General features: G+C 40.0%; 2 protein-coding genes across 7 annotated transcripts; both read right to left on the bottom strand.

The window, feature by feature from the left end:
* Nucleotides 1–594: 594 nt before the first annotated feature.
* On the bottom strand, nt 595–7,770 carry zbtb22b (zinc finger and BTB domain containing 22b). Of its 3 annotated transcripts, none has more exons than XM_017708482.2 (4): nt 7,621–7,770; nt 5,458–5,684; nt 4,102–4,992; nt 595–4,019 (listed from the first exon to the last, which is right to left on the bottom strand). In XM_017708482.2, the coding sequence occupies exons 2-4, from the start codon at nt 5,680–5,682 to the stop codon at nt 3,072–3,074; spliced, it is 2,064 nt and encodes a 687-aa protein (XP_017563971.1). In that variant the 5' UTR covers nt 5,683–5,684; nt 7,621–7,770; the 3' UTR covers nt 595–3,071. The 3 variants fall into 3 exon arrangements, with proteins under 3 accessions (XP_017563971.1, XP_017563973.1, XP_017563972.1); XM_017708484.2 differs by lacking the exon at nt 7,621–7,770 and adding an exon at nt 7,225–7,326; XM_017708483.2 differs by lacking the exon at nt 7,621–7,770 and adding an exon at nt 7,000–7,170.
* A 935-nt stretch (nt 7,771–8,705) lies between these two features.
* kifc1 (kinesin family member C1) lies at nt 8,706–21,668 on the bottom strand. Of its 4 annotated transcripts, none has more exons than XM_017708485.2 (17): nt 20,915–20,996; nt 20,392–20,416; nt 17,687–17,770; nt 17,474–17,567; nt 17,178–17,231; nt 15,273–15,314; nt 14,910–15,105; nt 14,635–14,800; nt 14,286–14,453; nt 12,489–12,608; nt 12,079–12,363; nt 11,711–11,875; nt 10,589–10,727; nt 9,546–9,685; nt 9,375–9,448; nt 9,109–9,184; nt 8,706–8,934 (listed from the first exon to the last, which is right to left on the bottom strand). In XM_017708485.2, exons 2-17 carry the CDS (start codon nt 20,401–20,403, stop codon nt 8,890–8,892), a joined length of 1,860 nt encoding a protein of 619 aa, XP_017563974.1. In that variant the 5' UTR covers nt 20,404–20,416; nt 20,915–20,996; the 3' UTR covers nt 8,706–8,889. The 4 variants fall into 4 exon arrangements, with proteins under 4 accessions (XP_017563974.1, XP_017563975.1, XP_037395586.1 ...); XM_017708486.2 differs by having other exon boundaries at nt 20,392–20,421; nt 20,915–20,957; XM_037539689.1 differs by lacking the exons at nt 20,392–20,416; nt 20,915–20,996 and adding an exon at nt 21,648–21,668.
* Nucleotides 21,669–21,672: the final 4 nt, after the last annotated feature.

Raw genomic sequence — 21,672 nt, 5'->3', positions numbered from 1 at the left:
AGAATTAACATGCTGCTATGCTCTGTGGAATAAATAAAAATGTTGAGCAGGCCCAGTTGATCTTGGTTTTGGACCAAGAGGCAAGTAGAAAACATTTCAAAGTTTATGAAAGACCATTCATTATTTCAGCATGGATAGCAAGAGATGGCTCACCTGGCTAGAGTTGCAGTAGGAACAGTGACTGATGTTTGCGGTTAGATCTACAGTAAAGACAACAGAAGAGTCTAAATACCTCACCCTTTAGTCAGGGGGTCCAGTGGATCTGTTATGCTGTTATGAGTCCTCTTCTCATTCAGGGAAGCTCACTACAAAGTTATGACTGATCACCATTGTTCTATGATAGAAAAGTTTTATCCTGATGAGAGTGATAACAATGTCCACATCCAAAGGGCACGAGGGGTCACTGAATGTTTTAGTGAGTATCAAAATAACATAAATCATATTTTATGGCATGTTCTATCCCTCTACAGTTTGTTTCAGTTTCAGCGTAGAATCCTAGCCAATCTATGCACACAGAACCTGTTCTGGTAGCTTGTAGTGCCCGAACATATACTGCATATAATTTTAATAGAACAGAAAGAAGGACGACTATGATTTGAGGTCACTGCAACAGTTAGTGTTTATTTCTTTTTTCATGTAGGTTTTACTGACAACATTGATCTACTGGATCTAAATTAGAAATGAGCAGTTTGGTCTGCTGCTAGTAGCATGTTTACAAATAAGCGTGTAACAAAATTCATATTCTGTTAGCAACTCAACCACAACAACTGTAATGTAAATACAGCTGCAGTAGGAAAAAAAAACGTGACGAGGTTTGAGGTATCTGGTCTTTGCGGCCAACATTGTTTACTTTGAGCTGGTGACTGCTTACACCAGTTCAGCATCAGAACATTTTCAACTGATGAGAGGCAGTCTGATTGCTAGCATTTTATTTAAATATTCTATATGCCACTATTCTTTTTTTCCATTTAAAGACATCTAAGGCTAGACTAAATTAGACTAGTTTTCCCAGGAACTGATTAAACCAAACCCTGGACAGAAAATCAGTTCAATGCAGATGCCAATGACAATCTCTAAAATATTTTTGTCTTTTAAGAGCCCCTTAGTTTATGCTTAAATTAGAAATTAGCTTGAAGTTTCCATTTTTCCATTTCCATACCAAAAGGTCCATTCTTCTCTCACACATAATGGATCTTCACTAGTTAAAAAATCTCCATGACATGGAAAATAAATTGTGTGAATTAAACAATTAGATTTTTTTTTTTTTTTTTAAACACAAGGGACCATCCTCCACATTTCTTTCTTTTAAAGCTCTACAGGTCCATTTCAAAACATGGCAAACCAATTCTACAGCCTTCATGGAAGGCAAGCCTTGTAATCAAAATCAGAACCAGTGTTGCCTACAGAGTCTAGTGCTGGACTAATTATAATCTAACAGAGCCCTGTATTTAAGTCAAGTATTTAAACAGCTGAGGACGTACTATGTGAGCATAATGGTTCCAAACTTATTTTGGGCATACTGTTTTATTGTTAGGTCACCACATTCCCTCAGTTGGAAAAACTCACATCAACAAGATCTGAAATGCAAGATGTTACTTAATATATTGTGCAAAATATCTTGTGTACCTTTACCTTTCACTCTTTCAGAATAAAAATAAACTGTTTTCATATAGTCATTTTTCACTAGCCTGCAAAACGCTAAGGTTTGCAAGCAAAGCAACTTCAACATGTGTGATTATGAAAGAATGTTAAATTTGTTGAAGGGGAATTAAAGTGTTAAAATCAAGCTTCAAAAACAGAATCAGTTGTCTTTATATGCAATATTGCGTGCAACTCTACAGGTCTCCTTTTGAGCAATAACTTCCTCTTTCCAGTTAAAGTTCATGTGATCATCATCATATCAGCATCTTAAATGAGGCTAGCACTATTCTGAGGATTAAGTCATGCTGTTTGAAGGCAGAGTTATGTAATGACTAGCTTTCAGCAGCAAGGACCAACTGTCAAAGCCAAGTCTCCTTTTGTATTGAGTGAGTTCATTTCTACAGTCACCTTTTACAGAATTACAGAATCCAATACAGAAAACAACCTCAATCCAATGAAAGACAGACACCAGGAACTCAACTGCAACAACTCTGTCTGTATTTTTCAGCAGCTAGCCAATGTTTAAAACTCGCCTTTCTTCTGCCAATGCAGTTTTGCATAGATTGCATGTTTGTTGTTGTGCTTTGCTGAGCAAGTAGAGCTTTGCTCAATCATAACTTAACCCGTACTTAAACTGATTTAGCCTTGTTTGGTTTTAATAAAGATCATGTGTTGCAAAGGGGCCAAAGTCTTGGCACTGAGAAAGCCTAGAACGATTCTCTTCAATTTCGATTTTAAAGAAAATGCACACAATCCAAAGAAAAACTAAACATTTAATGCACCCTAGTAACTCTGAGAATACCAAATAAATACAGGGTACAGCAATGTGCATCCTTTAAAACGTTTGAGATGATAAATTCATTAGTCTTAACATTTAACAATTATCTATCCAAACATACAGGCTGCACATTTCTGCAATTATTTAAGAGGCAGCCTTTAACATAGCTTAGGCGAACTGGAAAGAGAAGGTTCTACACTACATATATGGCCAACATTTTGTCTGTAAAATTTTATGGTCAAAACATACTAAGTTATCTATCATATATCATCATAACACTAGCTACTGGAATGTATGGCACTTTGAAATGAGTGTGAACAAACATCTTGTACTATTGAGGCAGGTTGTGTGCAACAGTGGCTGGCATTATTCCAGATCAGAATAATGTTATTCTGAATTCTGATAACCACCATAGCAGTCTACTTTAAACATCTCTTACTATGTGTATATAAGTGCTCTAACAATGGTTACTTGATAAGGACTCTTTCCTAATCTCATCATATGGCACATGCACTAGAACACATAAGACTGTAAGTGTTAGAATAGTCAGACTGTACACATGGTCCCTCTGAATTTGTTGAGAATTATAAGGTAACACTTCCACTTAAGGAATGGAGACGCAAGAAATTGCTTAACGCTCTCACATAGTAGCTTAAGTGATGCTGCTTTCACCAACACTAACTTCACTAACCTCTTCCCCACATCCAACATGACTTACCCCTACCCCAAGAACACCAGAACCAAGACCATACATCCCACTTTGGGGGTTTAGCCCTAAAAGAGGACCAGGTACAGCCATTGTCAAACAAGGGACTCCGCTATTACCAGTACTTGAGTGATGTGGAGACAAAACTGGGATTCCACTTCTACCAGCAACATTTCCTTGAGTACCTTCATTGCCTGAAGGTTGGTGCTGAAGGTGATGTGGAGGGGAGATCACTGACCCTTCTGATCCTCGTGCCTCACTAGTACCGTTGATCCCATTGCGCCTCTCACAGTGGGAGCGATGCCTCATAAAGCTATCACGCCACATGAACTTTTTCCCACAGCCATGGCAGTCATAGGGCTTCAAACCTGTGTGTGTCTTCATGTGCTCTGTGAGGTGATGCTTCATCTTGAACTTCTTAGCACAGACTGGACAGTGGAAAGGCCGCAGGTCCAGATGCATGTTGATATGACGGTCTCGCATACTCTTGTGGGTAAACCTTTTGCCACAATGGCACATGAAGACTTTGCCTGAATTGCCACTTCCATTGCCATCTAAGCCCTCTAATCCACCGTCTATTCCACTCTGCCCGGACAAGTGGACTGCTCCATGCTCCACATTTCCTTTCAAAGACACTCCAGACAAACCTCCTGAAACACCTAATGGAGGAGAAGAATCAAGAGTGGCCTGATTATACAGAAGAATCTGATTGCCTTGCATGTCCAGTGGGAAGAGCTGGGCTCTGGCAGCAGCTGACTGAACTGAACCCAGTAAGGCAGACACTGCCCGACTACTATTCTGGCTGGAGTTTTCAAGTGGGTGCTGTGATGATGCCTGGTCCATTAAACCACTTTCAAACTTGAGGTAGTCCTCAGAAGACTGGCAGAAGTCAACCTGTGAAATCATGAGCTATTAGAATCGATTGCTAAAATAGTTAAGTAAAGTAAACGCAAACTTAGAGAACTTGGTGACTTACGTGTGCTTCCATTTCTTCCCTGCTGCTGAGGTCTGCTGAGAGGGTCCTGACATTAGAAATATTAAATGTTCTCTCTCTCTCTCTCTCCTTGGCAATCTCTAACTCCCTCTCCTCTTCATCGTCGCCTCCTTCTTCTCCCGAAACTACAATGAGATCATCATCCCTGGAGCGCTCAGTTTTTACAACCACCCACTGCTTCCGGGGCATAATGCTTGGTTGACTATATGTGGGGCGCTTTTGGGGTGGGGATGACTCACCATCTTGGTAGGACGAAACCCCAAAACTGTCACTCTCCCCCATTTCTTGATCAGAGACAGGGATAGACTTCTTTCTCCTGCTGCTCCCTCGTTCTTGTTTCCTGGGATACAAAAGCTCATCGTCATCTTCCTCATCCTCTTCTTCAATTAAGAAAGTCTCCTCTCGACCGGATGGCATGCAATAGTTAGGAGTCGAATGTACGCCTCCATCTCCTGCTGCACCAGTAGTTACCACAGCCCCACCAAAATTAGCATCTTTGGGACTGAAGTAATTTGTGCTGCTAGGAGACTGACTTTCACTCAGCGAGGGATGGTTAGGAGGTTGCACCATAGACTGAGTGTCCCCTTCATCTCCATAGGCATCCTTGTTAGCGCTGCTGCTGCATCTAGCGTTCTCTGGGGCAGCACTAACATCCTGCGGCCCACTGGATCCTCCCCTGCCCTCTTTGAGCAGTTCTGTACATTTGTCCACAATGTGCCACATCTGGAGCACGCTTCCTACAGTGAGGTAGTTAACAATGTCTTCACGCAGCATTCGCAGCTGTCCAGTGTAGGCACAGCTGAGAACACTTTCAAAAGCTAGTGGGTCCATAACAGCTGGGATGGACACTGTGGACATATTTTTCAGTAGCACCTGTCAAGCACAGACACATAGTTAGCATTTAGGCTCTACTTGTTAGATCTAGTGTTAAATGCTGTAAAGCTTTTTACACCTTGCATCAACATGCATGTTCAGTAATCGGATTTCACTGTGTGTAAACACAGCCAAGATCACTCAAAGCACATTCACAGGTGGCCAGAGATGGAGCCTGACAACATTTAACACAAGAGTAAATGGAATGAGTTTTCTATATTTTCATTCAATTACGTAAGCAAAACGACTTCTGAGTGCTAACTAGCAGTTGAGAGGATAAAGAGGTTCAGCTACCAGGGAGACAAGAGTACAGCACTGCAGTGATTTTCCTATTTCAACTTAAAATTAATTACCAGTTTAGGTTTGTATATTACACAGCAGAGATGTATATTACAGAGCAGAGATCGGAATTAATGACCTCTGCCAAAAAGCACTATGAGGCTAAAGTGTCAGAAAAAGACACACCTGGTCATGGAAGTAAGGTGAGGATGCAGCTAATACACAGCGATGGGCTTTGAACACCTGCCCCTGCACATGTATGGAAAGGTCACACAGCTGTCCATCCTCACGCTGTCGGTTAAGGCTGTCTAGCACAGATGCTTGCACGTTGGGGAAGCACACTTGCACCATTGCCCCAGTAGCCACCCCAGAGGTGCCATCACAACTGTTCTCCACGGTTGTTGACTGCATACCTACAAGAAGAAAGAAAGAACAATTCTAGCTACAGAACAGGTACATTTGACAAAAACTGAACACACTGGACTACGTTCTGTGTTTAAACCTCTGTGTGGCTGTCACCCCATGTGGTCACATATGAAATAAAAAACGCTAATATTCATTTGCGTTTGTTTGTGCCATTGAATAATTTCTGGCACTTTTTGAGATATTAAACATTAAATTTTTATCTCCTGTGATGTCCCTCTGCCCCTCAGCAACATCTAGACTGTCTCATTCAGCTGCATTTGTGCTGTTAAAAGAAATGTTATGTGTTTTTTTTAATTATTAACTTATACAAGAAATCTTTCAAGGAATGCCGTCACTCCATTGCCGTCCATTTGTAGTTACATTAAAGTTTTTATACTTAACAACTTTCATGTAACTACAATGTCATTTAAATTGTCACATTTTGTGTAGTAACATGTTCCATGCACAGACCTCAACAGTATGGCCTTGCCTCTTTACCTGATATTGCAACAAAATCAGTGCCAAGGCCAAGAATATGCAATCGCAAAGAGGAAAGGTGCTAATTCTGTTTTTAAATGTTATATTTGCCTTCTTTCCTGCATAATGTTGTTTTTAATAAGGACATTTTCAATGTCCTTATTAAAGAGAGCAAAGGCATAAAGTACATTATAACTTAATAATAATAGTACCATATTTTTCATAAGCGCATAAAATATATCCTTGCTGTTCAGAAAAAAATTATTTTCCAGTTTTACATTTAAATCATAAAACGTGCAAGTCTCTGTGCAACTGAAATGCCAATATTAACACTTGAATTGTCATTGCTGAACCTTTATTTTGATTTTGAGCCAACATTTACTTGAAAATTGCTAATTTCATTTTAATTAGAATTTTGCCTGGGATATTAACCTTGTCTTGTCATTACTCAAAAGCCAGAAACGTTATGTTTTTACACAACCAACTGGAAATTCTGGTCCGTTGAAGAAACTGAATGTTTGGATTAGAGTTGGCATGCTTCATTTAAAACATGCTGCAATATTTGCACTGCATAAATAACTTATAATGAAGTCTCAAACAAGTTCGTTCAATACAAAAGAGGCATGAAGAGAGTTTCGTCTGCAGGTCCATATCAGCCCTCCTTTTAGCACAGAACGGCTGTTTAAGGATTACTTGCTTTGGACGAAAGTATGTCTGCAACATGTGTAGCGCTGCTCCTTGAAAGCCGTGTTTAAACGTCCGAAGTGCCTCTACGAACGATCGAAAACACGGCAGGTCTGATGCTGCGCTGATTAAACTGGCACTGCCTGCGACGGTCTTGCTTACCCGTTCTGTAGCACGCAGCAGCAGCTGGCTGGGTCAACCAGCTCTGGAAAGTATCTCAACACTTTTCTGACCTGCTGTCTGCATTCTGATCTGCATTCAAGCAGCCTACATGATCGGGTACATGTGCAAAGCCCACAGGTGTTCAGTCTCACCAGCCTACAGTTCGCTTCTTAGAATCAACTAGTCAGTCTAAGCAGCTGAAAACCAAAATAAAATCCATAAAACCTTCTGTCCACTGACGGAGAAAGAAAACGCAGATGTGCAGGGTGCAGAGCCAGCTGTACGGGCTCGGGATCCCGTGGCTTAAATCCACAGACACAACTTCATCTAGCTACGCAGCTAGTCGACCAGCTAGCTGCTTACTTGGACTGCTGCACACTGCACTGCCGTGGCTGACGCGGCCAGTGATAGGCTGCAAAATGCTATCAAGCTTAATAAAAGCACTGCTTTGCTTCAGCCAGTGACCATGGCATCCAGGAGTCTTACAGCTGCACGCAAACACTGATTCATGCACGTTTGGCCCTGTCAACAATGCTTATGTGCGAAGCTAGCAAGCTACAAGCTAGCCGTTTAGTGTTTCTGGTATGCAAATCAAACGTCTGATTGGGCGACAGGTCTTACCCCCGAAAAATAGCTTTCAGGCACTGAAACGGGAATATTCATACAGAGCGATCTCCATTTCCTCGCGGTCTGTGTAACGTTTCAGGAAAATGGTGGAGCAGTAGAATCAACTGCTCGATTAGCTTTGCCTACAGAGATACGGATGCCTGCTCGTTGCCTTTAAGAAATCCCAGACAGCCAGACTTGGCCGACTGAAAATGTGGTGCGAGGAAATTGCCTGTCAGACGGTGTTGTCATGGCAACAGTAATGCAGGCGAGACTTCAGGAATTCTGCTCGAGACTCGCGTCTTGAAATACACGAAGTTATTGCGGTCAAAATTCAACGCAATCCGAAATATTAAACACACATTGAAATGCGAGTAAACCATATTTAACCGTGTTAGTGGCCACTTTGTCAGACTATAAAGGAAACACTAATGCAATTCTAACTTTTCAGTAAGTTTCATTCTTTATGCAGTTCTCCTGCATCCAATGCAACAGAGGCATACTATAAGCTTACCATAACATCTCGTTTAGATTGTATTTGTTTATATGAATACATACGCTAACGTTACAATAAACACAAGAATCGTGACAAACTCGCCTTATCAAAGAATGAATAGGCGTCAGAAGTAATGGGAGGTTTGAGAGGCTGCTCGTTCAGACAGGCGCGGGTCAGTTATTGAAGTTGTGGCCAACTAGTCAATCGTGCAGCGCGCTTATTTGACCTTCCGCTGGCCCTAAACACAGGACTAACCCGTTACGGGTTCCGCCGTTTTTAAACACGAATAATCCTCTTGGCGCTTCTGATCGATATGGAAATAGGCTCCAAACAGACTAAACAAAACGTATTAGCCATGCATTTGGGTGTTCACTGAGCCATCTTAAAAACAGGCTGAAACGATGTGCTGTTACAGTCCAGTGGTATACTAAAATGCATGCCAGTACAATGAGGCAGTGCACCGCCTGTAATTACATTTAATCTTGGATATTATCGCCCAGTTACACACAACCTCTGTTTAGACCGCTGAAACAACACAACCACAACAACGGATTTCTGTAGTTTTAGGTGACATGGTACCTCCACAAAACAAACAGGACAATAATTCAACTACACAACTTTATTATGCTTTAAAAATACTGATTAAAATGCAGTGATAAATGGATTAAAATATTGGATGTTCTTAATATGAAGTATTTAAAATTCCAAGACAATCTACAAAACGAACATTGGAAATAATGAAAGTAAAAAAGCTCGCAGAAGATCATTAAGGGGAATTGAAGATGGGGCTACTTCCGATTGGCAGTGGCTGTCCCAATAACACAGTCATTCACCTGTAACGGTATACAGAAAACATTAACAAAATTAAAAAAAAAAAGTAATTAATCTGGCATCAATAAATGTCTAGACTTCCAAACATTTAGAAGATGTTCTAAAGTCAGATGAGGAAGGAGGGGAATCAATGATCAGGCTATTCCAGTAAGAGCCATTTTTAGAGTAACACCAACCTTGCTGGCAAAGCGAAGTGAATTGAGTGATTCATTGAAGCTGTCTTCTTCCGGTGAAATGTTTACAAACATCAAACTAAAGATAAATAAAACCATCAACAATTGATATAGCAGTCCCAAGTATAAAGCACTACATACATAATTATTACATTACTGGGTTTGTGTGGTAAATAAAAGCTCTGCTCCAAAGGACTAACTGCTCATTTTCATCTTTATTCTGAACAACACAATAAGTTACGCTTGACCAAGGTTTCACGTCAACTCACGTCTTGCTATTTCCGCCAAGACATCCCTGAAGAAGGTAGGTAAGCTTAGAGTTGCGATATGGCACAAAACTCTCCTACAGAAAACCAAAAGGAACAAGTTAATTTTATACTCATCACTTGTATTTTAAAGAAAAACATGAGTAACACTGCTCTGAAGTTTCTCAAGCAGACCTTGTTGGCCAGAGCAGTGATCACAATGCCCAAATTGGTGAGAGAAGAATTTATGGCGGTCATCTCCTTAAATCGTTCTCCTTGAGACTGGCTCTTCTGGACCCTCTCACTGCCAGCCAAGTCCACCAGACACAGGGAGGCTGAAACACATGCCAGAGACTGAAGGTAAAGCTTTCCCAAACCTTAGTGCTAAGCCTTTATTTCAAAAGAGGGAGAGGCTCAGATTTTGTAGAAGAGTATGTATTTTGTAGAACGCGTATGCAGGAGCTGCTCTCTTCTTTCACCTTTGAACAAGCTAACATTCTGCAAGCATAAGTTTTAAACCAGAAAAGGTGAACGCAACCACTGAGGCACAAGGTTTAGAATTTAATGTTCAATGTTTTCAGCAATACTAAAATAAACAGCACAAAAACAAAAATCCTAAGTGGATGCAAAGGGATTCAGTTTATTTTTGCTGATACCTGATTCCTTAAATTATGCCTGGATGTCCCTCAATTTCACATCTCTAATAGCAAAACACAAGACATTCAGACCTGAAATGTTCAGTATCTATTTTAAGACTTTATAACAGCTTTTAAGGATCTGCAGAAACCCTGGATAATTAAAAGCTTTGGCAATTTGAAAATTTCACCCTTTCAAACTGCAACTTTGACACCGTAACAATTCATCTTTGAACCGTAGCATTTACCTAGTCCCTCACTCTTACGAGGGCTTCACTTGAGCTAATAAAGTAATGAAAAAGCCCTGACGATGGAGTAGGGATTTGAGGGGAAATAGCAAGGCCAAGGGGACATAGGCATATTAAATGGAACAGGGTTCAGAACTAGATACTAGAACATGCTGAACACTAACAAAATCTTCTTTTGACATGCTGCCCTGCTAAAGTGATTCATTTTCGTATTATACGGACCACAGAAAAACTCAATTTAAGACAGTAAACAAGTTTCTAAATAATCATGACACTCCATTCAAATTCTTCCACTAAAAGTTGAGAAAAAATGGATTATAGATCATCTTCTCATGGGACAATTTTTAATGCTTACACTTGCACTTGGTGCCTCGGCCAACGTTTGCTCCCTCAATGTCCAACTGGAAAATGGAATGGGAGCGGGAGGAATGGTCATTCATGTTTGTCCGGGCAGTGGACCTATTCTGGTTTGCCAAAATGATCAAGTTGCAAACCTGAGATTTAAGCAAAATAAAAAACAAAAAAACAAAAAAAAAAAAACGAACATTACAGCAGCATACTCCAAGACTTATTAGTAAATCATTAAAATAATTTAGGACATTTGGTAGCTATAATACAATTAACATTTTTAAAGCATGTCAGTGATGTATGACTTTTCCAAACAACCAGGGCATTTCAATCATTTAAAAACAGTTCCTACAGCAGAGACATAGTAAAATGTTAGCAGAAGTATGAAGGTTTGGTCTAGCCAAGGTAATCTCCTGAATGCAGTTTAGTCTTCCTTACTCTAGCATGAGTGTTCTAGCTTTACATCCAGTGACTGAGACTAAACTCAATCATGTTAGAGTATGGAAACAACTGTTTAGACCAGCATAATTTATCAACTGATTATATATAAATTTAATGATGAATGGACCCAAAGAAATTCCCTAAAATGAATCTGAAGAATGTCCCGTCCCATTCAGTTACATTAAAAGGTAAAGCAGGTTTTTTCCCCTCTCCTGTAAAGTTACAGTTTCGGAGATACAAGGTTTTGTTCCGACAACAGTGAGATTTTTTTTTTTTTTTTTACATATACACATTGTGTGTGATTAAATGTGTGTACATGCTTTTCTGTTCAATGAAATTATACTGTTAAGACTGACTGGAGCATTTCTGTTGGTTTGAACCAGTCTGGCCAATCTCAGTTGACTTCATCAATGTGTTTCTGTCCTTATTTTTTTATTGCACCGTTTTGAGTACATAACTCTAAAGACATATGAAAATGCCAGCTACAGAAATGCTCAAACGAGCCTGTTCTGATGTGGGTGTTTCCTGTATCTACATGATCTTACGCAATGCACTGCTGTCACACGATTGGCTAATTATATAACTGCATGAATGAGCAAGTGTACATGTGTTCCCAATAAAAGTGCTTGCTGTGTTTATATGTAGTAGTCAGAGATATTACATTATGCCAGTAGAAGACAGCAAGTACCTCATCCTCTGTGTTGACTCTTTGGTAGGTCAGATTGGTGACTGTTACTTCATTGTTTGAAGTCTTCCTAATCTCATGTTCTGGCCTCTTGTTGGGTTTGCCCGTGTAGAGTAGATCCCGCAAGGTTTCATTGTAAATTTCAACAAAGCTGGCTGTAAAAGTGTACTTCAAATAAACAGGGACAAAACAGTTACATTTTTCAGAGTCAAGACAAATACTGCAAGTTCTGTCGCTTGAACTGCAGTCAATAAATCTGATTCATGTAATCTCATTTTCAGAAACAGAGAATGAAGAGGGATTGTGGTAGAAGAAATTTGGGGACTTTATCAAGCTGACTTGACTATACCCAAACATGCTCGCACCATTACCTGCCAGCCTTGCTCGCCAAGCAACTTGGCACACTTGAAAATCTGCTGGACAGCTCGAGGGATGACTCCTCGCAGTTCATCCATGTCCTCTCCTTCCATTGTAAAAGTCTTGCCACTGCCTGTCTGTCCGTATGCAAAGCAACAGACATTGTAGCCATCTAGAGCTGACTGCACCAAAAGGGATATCTCCTCAAACACCTCGCTCTGGGAGCTGCGTGGCCCAAACACCCGGTCAAAGTTGAAATTGTAGCTTTTCTGCATGTCAGTGGCGCGTCCTACGTGGGACTAAGAGACAAATGCTGCACTTTAAAATATGAACACAGAACCGGTTCCCCTTTTCAAAAGCCAACATTTGGCCCTCTGGGCCTAAAAAGATTTTTCTACACATGAATGTTTATTGAAATGTTTACCTCTTCCATTTTTGCAAGCGTTAGCGACTTGTCATCATGAGCAGGCAGCTGAATGTGTGGAATGCTCACTTCCTTGTTGAGAAGCAGAGGGCGGACCCTGCAGAATACTCTGATGTTACCCTGAGAAAACATGACTAAAAATAAGGATACACAGAAGAAAAAAAGTCTTTACCATGCATTATGTTACCAACCAATATTTAAACTGTAGTACATTCCTCATGAACTATGCTGTTCAAAATGAAATGCCAGCCTTACACCAAACGACTTTAAATGATTTCACTGTTGCAGAAAAATGTACAATTCTGGAATAAAATCATGAGTCTCGCTAGAATTCAATCATTTAGTGAAAGGTGGTCAGGGTGGCTGTTTAAGGTCAGTCTTTTTCCCCATCTTGACGTTACGACAAAATCAATCACTTAATACTGTCACAAGTTTTAAGTCTTGGCTCATGCAAATAGCGATGTGCCAGGGGTGCGTGTGAGAGAATAGGCGAGCAAATGTGTGCGACACTATAGAGTGCAAGGGAGAAAATGCATGCATGCCTGAAATCTCTGTAAATTACAAACGTGTTCTTTAACACAAATCATCGTAACTTATATGTAATCTGTTTTAATATTTCAAGTTCACCAAGTCTGAAGAAGCGTTTTCTCCCCCATTATCCATTTTTTTTTTTTATGGTTTAGTTTATAACTCAGTCAGGAATGCTGAATCACTGCATGTTTTGTTGATGTGTAAATCGTTGTTAAATTAAGAAATGCACATTTTACAGGTTAGTTAAAAAAAAAATAAAAATACTGGGTGATTATCTGCCACAATATTACAGGGAACTGGACTGAGCCCCAGATCTTTACCTGCCCAGACAACGTATTTGCACTACTAAAGAGTGATGAAGGAAAAGGGTTTCTTTGCTTGTAAATTTCCACCAAGTGCATGATGGCAAATCTCAAAATTTAGTTGCACTCTTGCAAGTAGTGACCCTACAAAATCCCCAGTCTTTGCAAAATCATAGTCTAGGACTAAAAACTGTGACAAAGATGTGAGAGTGTGTCAGACTTCAGTCTTTTAGAGTATGGTTAGTATTAGTTAGAAAACCTGGTGATGTGAGCATTACTTATGACATACTGCCTTGTTAAAGGGGACCTATTGTGCTTCTCTGGTTTTTCCTTTCCTATCCTTACAGCCTGCCTTTGGCAAGTATAGCACACCCTCACAAGAGAGCCATAAAGTGAAATAAAGTTTCCCACTCTGAAAAATCCTGCTCTAGTCTTGCTTGTGAAAGGCGGCTCAGGTCCATCAACTTGTCCGACCTGACTTTGATGATCAGACTTTGGCTCAAACTGATACAGTAAAACCTGTAAGAACAGCAACAGCAGTGTATGGACAGAACTTGTAGAAGGATGTTGCCCTGGTGGTTGACCAATAAGAATAAGTGAGCAAACGGACCAATCAGAGCACACTGGGGGCATTCTGAGGAAGGCTCATTTAGACACAGAAGTTCAGAGATGAGGTGAACAGAGAAGCACAGTATGAGAAAAATGTGTTTATGGAACATTACAGCACATAAGTCTATTTTTAACACAACCCAAAAATAAAATTATGAACACTGAAAATGAACCTAAGCCCCCTTTGATGAGTTTGGCTTGCCAGTGCATCTAACCATTTCTATCAAGTTCATCAATAGCTTACTGTTTACTTCTTGGTTAAAGTTATGCTCAGGATCAAGGTATTTGTACAAGTACTAATCCATACAAACATTCTGGAACTCTTTCTGTATGAAGTTGTCCATCTTCAGCTCACCTTCAACTCCTGGATGGTGTTGTGGAGTTTCCTGCGTTCCATTTCTCCATAGTGGAGGTCATCCTGTTGCCGTGCCACTATCTGCTCCAAGCTTTTTACAGCCTCCTGACTCTCCCGCAAACTGTCCTGACAGCGGCCTAGAGCAGAGGTCTGAACCGAGAGTTGGCTCTGAAATAGAATGTACACCTAGTAATTAAGATCCATGAGCTCCATTTTCATTGACAGAAGTGAAATGGAAACAAACCATTCTTACCTACAACACATTTTAGCTATGTATACTTTAGAAAAGTTAGATATTACTCTACATTTTATAAAGTGTACTCGTTACTTAGGTATGACAGAGACATGCCTGCATATTGTGGAGCTCTGTTTCTAGGTCATGTCTGAGACTCTGTAAAACGTTGTGTTCATCTGATAGCTTCTTCAGGTCTTTCTGCAGGCCATCTCTCTCTTCAGAAGTTTTCTCCAGGTCAAATTTCACTGTTGCTAGCTTAGCCAGCTCCTCCTCAAGCTCCCTGAAAAGTAGATATTCAGGGAAAATTTTGAATAAGTAAGAGTATTGATCCGATAGCCAAATTACAAAAAACAATGATCAATATAATTTCAAAATGTACTCTGACATACCTTAGACGTTGCTTTAATCTTCTGTTTTCCACTTGAATCTCAGCCTCGTTTTTTTGCACTTTTGCAAAGCAATCTTTGAGGCTCTCATTTTCCTGGTTAACAGACTTAATTCGGCTCTGGTAGTTCTGGATTTTGTTCTCCATGTCGCTGACTTTCCCCTTCAAGTCCCATCCTGGTCTTCTTGATGTGCCAACACCTGTGGATGAGGAGTGGAATGTCACAAAAAGAATGCAAGAGTAATGAACGCTAGCCCCTTTCTTCATCTCAAAACTAAGGTTTAGCCCAAATAGTCAGACCTACAAAGTTAATAGCAAGCAGATACTACTAGTCCCCAAGTATTTACCGTTCAAAGACAGATCCTACCTTTAGCAACTGCTGCAGCTGCAGATGACTTTTTCATGTTACCTAACACAGGAAAACAAGTTATAATCCAATCATTTACAGAGACATGTCAGCTCAAAGTATCAAAAACTGTTTCTAAGAACAGAAGACTAACATGTCTAAAAACACCAAACTTTCTTTTTTGGAGGAGGGGGAGGAGGAATCTTGCAATTTGCAACTGGATTTAAAGTGAAATCAGCAGAGCAAGCTTTTAGCCGCCGCCATAATTAAAAATGAGGCGTTTCCATAAGTCATCCCTAATCTGGAGGGAGGCCTACACACAAAATGATTATTTAAATATTTAAAGCAACAAATTAATAAAAATTAATACTACTCACGGAGAGAAAACATGACAACGTAAATTACAGTACAAACAAAATCCTCTGCAGATTTGACTGCTTTGGGACACTGAACTTTTCTATTTCAGTGAATTTCTCTGAACAAGACTCAGATTTTTTTTTTTATGCTCCCAAAAGCAGCTGTTAATACAACTAATTAACCTGCCAGTCCTATAACCCCAATTCCAATGAAGTTGGGACGTTGTGTAAAACAAATAAAAACTGAATATGATGATTTGCAAATCCTTTAACATATATTCAATTGAATACACTACAAAAGACAAGATATTTAACGTTCAAAGTTTGTTTATTGTTTTTTGCAAAAATTCACTCATTTTGAATTTGATGCCTGCAACATGTTCCAAAGAAGTTGGGACAGGGGCAAGAAAAGACTGGGAAAGTTGAGGAATGCTCAAAAAACACCTGTTGGGAACATTCCACAGGTGAACAGGTTAACTGGAAACAGGTGAGTGTCATGATTGGGTATAAAGGGAGCATCCCTGAAATGCTCAGTCGTTCACAAGCAAGGATGGGGCGAGGTTCACCACTTTGTGAACGACTGCGTGAGCAAATAGTCCAACACTAAGAACAACGTTTCTCAACGTGCAATTGCAAGGAATTTAGGGATTTCATCATCTACAGTCCATAAGATCATCAAAAGATTCTGAGAATCTGGAGAAATCTCTGCAAGTAAGCGGCAAGGCAGAAAACCAACATTGAATACAGGTTTTGGAGCAACATATGTTGCCATCCAAGCAACGTCTTTTTCAGGGACGTCCTGCTTATTTCAGCAAGACAATGACAAGCCACATTCTGCACGTGTTACAACAGTGTGGCTTCATAGTAAAAGAGTGCAGGTACTAGACTGGCCTGCCTGCAGTTCAGACCTGTCTCCCATTGAAAATGTGTGGCGAATTATGAAGCACAAAATACGACAACGGAGGCCTCGGACTGTTGAGCAACTGAAGTTGTACATCATGCAGGAATGGGAAAGAATTCCACCTACAAAGCTTCAACAATTAGTGTCCTAGTGTCCCAATTAGTTCCCAAATGCTTAGAGTGTTGTTAAAAGGAAAGGTGATGTAACACAGTGGTAAACATGCCCCTGTCCCAACTTCTTTGGAACGTGTTGCAGGCATCAAATTCAAAATGAGTGAATATTTGCAGAAAACAATAAATTTTATCCGTTTGAACATTAAATATCTTGTCTTGTATTCAAATGAATATAGGTTGAAAAGGATTTGCAAATCATCGTATTCTGTTTTTATTTATGATTTACACAAAGTCCCAACATCATTGGAATTGTACATCATTATGGTTAAAATTCAGAGGAACTCGCTCAAGTATGATTTTATAATGCTGTTAATGGAATAGAAAGCAATTCATAAGCTTGCTATCAATTAGTACACTGAAACCAAAAATCATAATGTGACCGAGATATTAATACAGGCATTGACAATATCACCCAGGCCTGCACTCAGAAATGTTTGAATGTGTTTAATCAGAAACGTAGCATGCCATCCACAGAAACAAGCAAGACATAACTGACCTCTTGAGGGGGCTGCTGCCAGAGTCACCGCTCCAGTTGGACGAAGAGGCTTGGCTGTGAGACAAACAAGAGTAAGAATTCTACACCTTAATGTATTGGAGCAGGAGGAAGTAGAACTGCTGACAACGACATCTTGTACTCAAGTTTTTAAACATTGCAAAACCAATGGAATGCCTAGATTGAATTCTACAGATTAAACATTACATTACACATTCCTAAAAGCATAAGGGTGTGCACGCATACTTTAAAGCCAACTCTCATAAATAACTACCACAGCTTGTTGGCTCATCACTTACTGGCTGCTTTGGCTGGCACAGGACGTCTGGGGGGCGCCACACTGGCAGCAGGTCGGAGTTTTTGAGAAGTCCCTCCCTCAACCTTACGTAATTTCTTTTAGACACAGATAAAAAAAGATTAAAATTACAATTAAAACATCAAGAAGATTCATAATTGTTTGTGTTTACATAGATATGGTTGTCCAAGTGCAGTTGAAGAACACAAAGCCATACCAGTGTAGGCTGCTGATGCTCTCCATCCGCGATACTGGAGTGAGGCCGTTTTCCGGACATGACCGGTAAACGGGACATTATATTCTGAAAAGGAAACATTAAATCACTGACATTACAACAATCATTCATACCCAATAATGTTAAAGCTTAAAATGAACTGTACAAGTACAGATTAGTTCACACTACAATGTGTTGTGCATTTTGTACAGCGGCATTCTTGCGTCACACTTTAAAATTAGTGCATCCACCGTGACTCTGCTCACATCACCACAGATACAACTAGACAAATGAGGATAGGTGAAACAGTTCTATCTACATCAGGTGCCTTCTTGTACAAAGCCACAAAACAGATAAAGCTTGAAAGAAAGTTACCTTACAGTTATAGTCTAGTCTAAGAGTGTAACCAATCAGACACATACACACTTGCATCATGCAGAGGACAAGTAAACATTATCCTGAACAATGCAGGGAACTTCCCATGTACTTCTCTACTCGACTCCAGACACACGACGCTGCTGGTTTTTTAGGTAACGTTACATCGAACCTGTACCTACAGTAACTTGACATTTTATGAAGTAAACTTATCCATCCCATTTTATTCTATCGCACTCAAAATTACTGCATTTCTTAGCGTTCCGTTGCTACGGGTTATTCGCTAAGGACCACTATAAAAGGACTGGGAACCTGTCATTTCACATGACCAAGTTGGAGATTTCTCAGCAGAACAGCAACACCAATATACTAATGCTAGGGTAGTAGTAGATCTCGTTTATCATGGTCATGATAGTCCATGCCATTTAATGCCATTTTGGGCAGAACAAACCGACAAAATTTAGCAACTAGATTAGCTAACCTACGTTAGCAGCGTAACAACCAACATATTACACAGGCAACCTCGTCACACCAAGACGGCAGCAGAGACTTTACCCGGACGTTAACCCTCCTGTTATGTTCATTTGTCAGGAACAGCCATGGTGTTCCCGGGTCAATTTGACCCAGTACATGTTTAATTACCCAAAAGATGCCTGAAACCAAAAAATCCTAACAAGCAGTTTGAATATTTAATTACTAACTCCATTACTAATTATTCTACCAATATTTACTACTTTATTACTTTTGAAACGCCAACATAAACACAATGGTTTTACATTCATGCACTATGAATCAGAAATGAACAAAATTGCAATACAACAAGCAATCGCAAGATGAACGTGTGTGTGCATCTGTACATCTACACAGCACACGAGTGACAGGTCATCACACTGTGCTTTGTGCAAATGAATTTTGCACATTTCACACAGGTCATGCTTGTCTTGACATCGTCAGATGGCCTGCAGACCTGGCACCAGCCTTTCATCCACTGTGATATTAGGGCTTGGGTTGTAGAGTAGTGGAAGTCGCTCTACCCACTTGTCCCACACTGTCCTAATAGCTGCCAGCTTGTCTCTCGTTTATCAAATCAAATTACTCTGGAGAAAATATGAAAAGTCTCCAGAGACATCGTGGCTCGAAATATAGCCCTGCCTGTCTCCGCATCCCACAGAACGGCTGTCAATTCATCCTTCAACTTATAGACCCCCGCCAGGATGAGGAGCCCCAAATATGCAACTAAATGTGTTTTGTCCAGCTCCTTCCACTTCTCCCCTAAAACACGCCTCCCTTCTAGATTTATCGTTTCCAGAATGATTTTTTTTGTATTGAATCTGGCATGACCAGCTCAAAGGCTGCCTTGATGTCAGTACACAACTCACTGCCATCCTAGTGAGCCCTGGCACTGTCTTTATTATGTTTTCTGCAGACAGTTTTGCCTGACGCATATTTGGGGATGAAGACCACTGTATTTCACCATTTTTTGACACGAATGTCTTGCTTGGAGGAATAGGAATAGCAACTCCCTCATCCGGTTCAAAATCAGAATCAACAGAATCAGAATTTAGCTCAAGATAGTCTTCGTCTTCAGACAGATCCTCCTCTATTTCACTGTCATGATCAACGATGACTTCCAGAGCCTCCTGGACTGTCATCCTTTTGCTTCAGCTGCTCATTTTGTAAAGGTCTGGTCTGCTTGACAGTGTAATGTTGGGTGTACTCCCATGCAGAGCATCTTTTATATTCTGCCCCTCCCCTGTTTAGTGTCCACTGAATGTGGGTGGAGTTTACCCGCGAGAACATAAATGGTTTCCGTAAAAGTCATAACATCTGCACCTCTCTGTGTGTGTGTGTGTGTGATTGGGGTGAAATATGTCTCACAGTTGCAAAGAAAGAAATACTCTGACATTTTTGACACCTTTTTACCTCCAGTTTGACTGCTGGGTCATATTGACCCAAACACTATCTATGTGATATAAACATGCAGGGGGTGGTTACAAATATATGAGATGAACCATTTTCATATTATGATGATTACACTATTTAAGGCAAGCAGAAGACGTTTCATGCTGAAAAAAAAAATACTTTTAACTATTTTCCCTAGATCTTCAAACTTTGAAACGGGTCAATTTGACCCGTAACATAATAGGAGAATTAAGGGTCAATGCGCTTCGATGGTTAAAACTAACGTTAGGTAGGTTAACTAAATCAATCGTTAGAAAGATAATAAAGGCACAAAGAATAATATGGTGACGTTAGTTTTAACACATTATTTTAGGCAGGGAAACGATTTAACGTGAGCTGATGAACGTCAAAGAATTAATAACGTTACTCACCTCTTTGTTCATTTACCAGGTCCGACTGTTCTTAAAACAAACGAAGTTGACATTAGAGGAACATAAATCAACGCAGAAGATGTCGGATAAGATAATCTAGCTAAGATAGGTTAGCCAAGTCAGTGGTTGTTTTGCAAATACCAAAATAAGTGCTTAGCTTACTTAACCTAACCTATCTAACACAGCCTGTAACGCTAACCGTTAACTTTTCACGAAATGATAACCTACCTAACGTTAGTTAGTTAACCTAGCGTTAGCTAGTTAGTAGAGTTAGTCAGGCACGTCAGTACCTAACTAGGTTAACTAGCTAGTAACCCTAGCTAACGCAGTCATCATGACAAACATGAACCAGCCAGCTACGCAGTCAATTGAATGATGCTAAATTGACGCTGTCGTCTAGGTTAGTACCACAGATTTTACGAAAGGTTTTTAGTAAATAGTTAACTAGAAATGTCTGTGAACGACGTCTTTTCCGCGCTATGATGATGAAATCTTGCTTTACAGTAATTATTCCTGAACTCACCACCGACTCACGGGTCTTCCAGCGATGCACTGATCTCAGGGCGATCGCAGCCGTTAGAATTTTAAATGTTTTACCGCTGTTTACGCTGACGCTCCATTGGTCAAATCAAACCCAACGGACATGACACAACACAAGCCGCCTTTGTCCCACCCACTGCACTGACGAAGGTGGGGTCGGAAGGGAGGGATGGGTAGGGGTGTAACGTTACAGGTAGATTGTATTGAGGATCTCAGGAAAACAGAAGGCGGTTTGGGATGTGTTTGTTTATTTATTTAATTTTATTTTTTGTCATTTAGGTTTCACATTTAGATGCCTTATTTATTACATACTGTAATAAAGAACAGAATAAATGAAGAATGCTGGTTGTGACAAAGAACCGACTTCCCTGGCCTTTCCCAGGTTATTAAATCACTTGAGGAATGGTGAAGGTATTGCATAAGTACAGAACAGGAATTTATGTAAGTAGGTTATATATATATATATATATATATATATATATATATATATATATATATATATATATATAAATAATGTCATGTATATATGTATGTGTGTCATATTATGAAACTATGGTTGTCGTTTTGAGACGAACCTGGAACGGCCCGAACGACATCATTTAAAATACATGACTCAAGAATATATCACAAATTACACAATATGCATGTTTATTGATAATGACTACCGGTACTCGTGTCTATCGATTCACTTTGGAAAAAATATTTTATGACCTTACATGACGGAAGTCGGTTTAATGACTT

This window comes from Pygocentrus nattereri, chromosome 1 (genome assembly GCF_015220715.1).
Source record: "Pygocentrus nattereri isolate fPygNat1 chromosome 1, fPygNat1.pri, whole genome shotgun sequence".
Lineage (NCBI taxonomy): Eukaryota > Metazoa > Chordata > Actinopteri > Characiformes > Serrasalmidae > Pygocentrus > Pygocentrus nattereri.
Note: the sequence above shows the minus strand (reverse complement) of the source record. Positions and strands in the feature narration are given on the sequence as shown.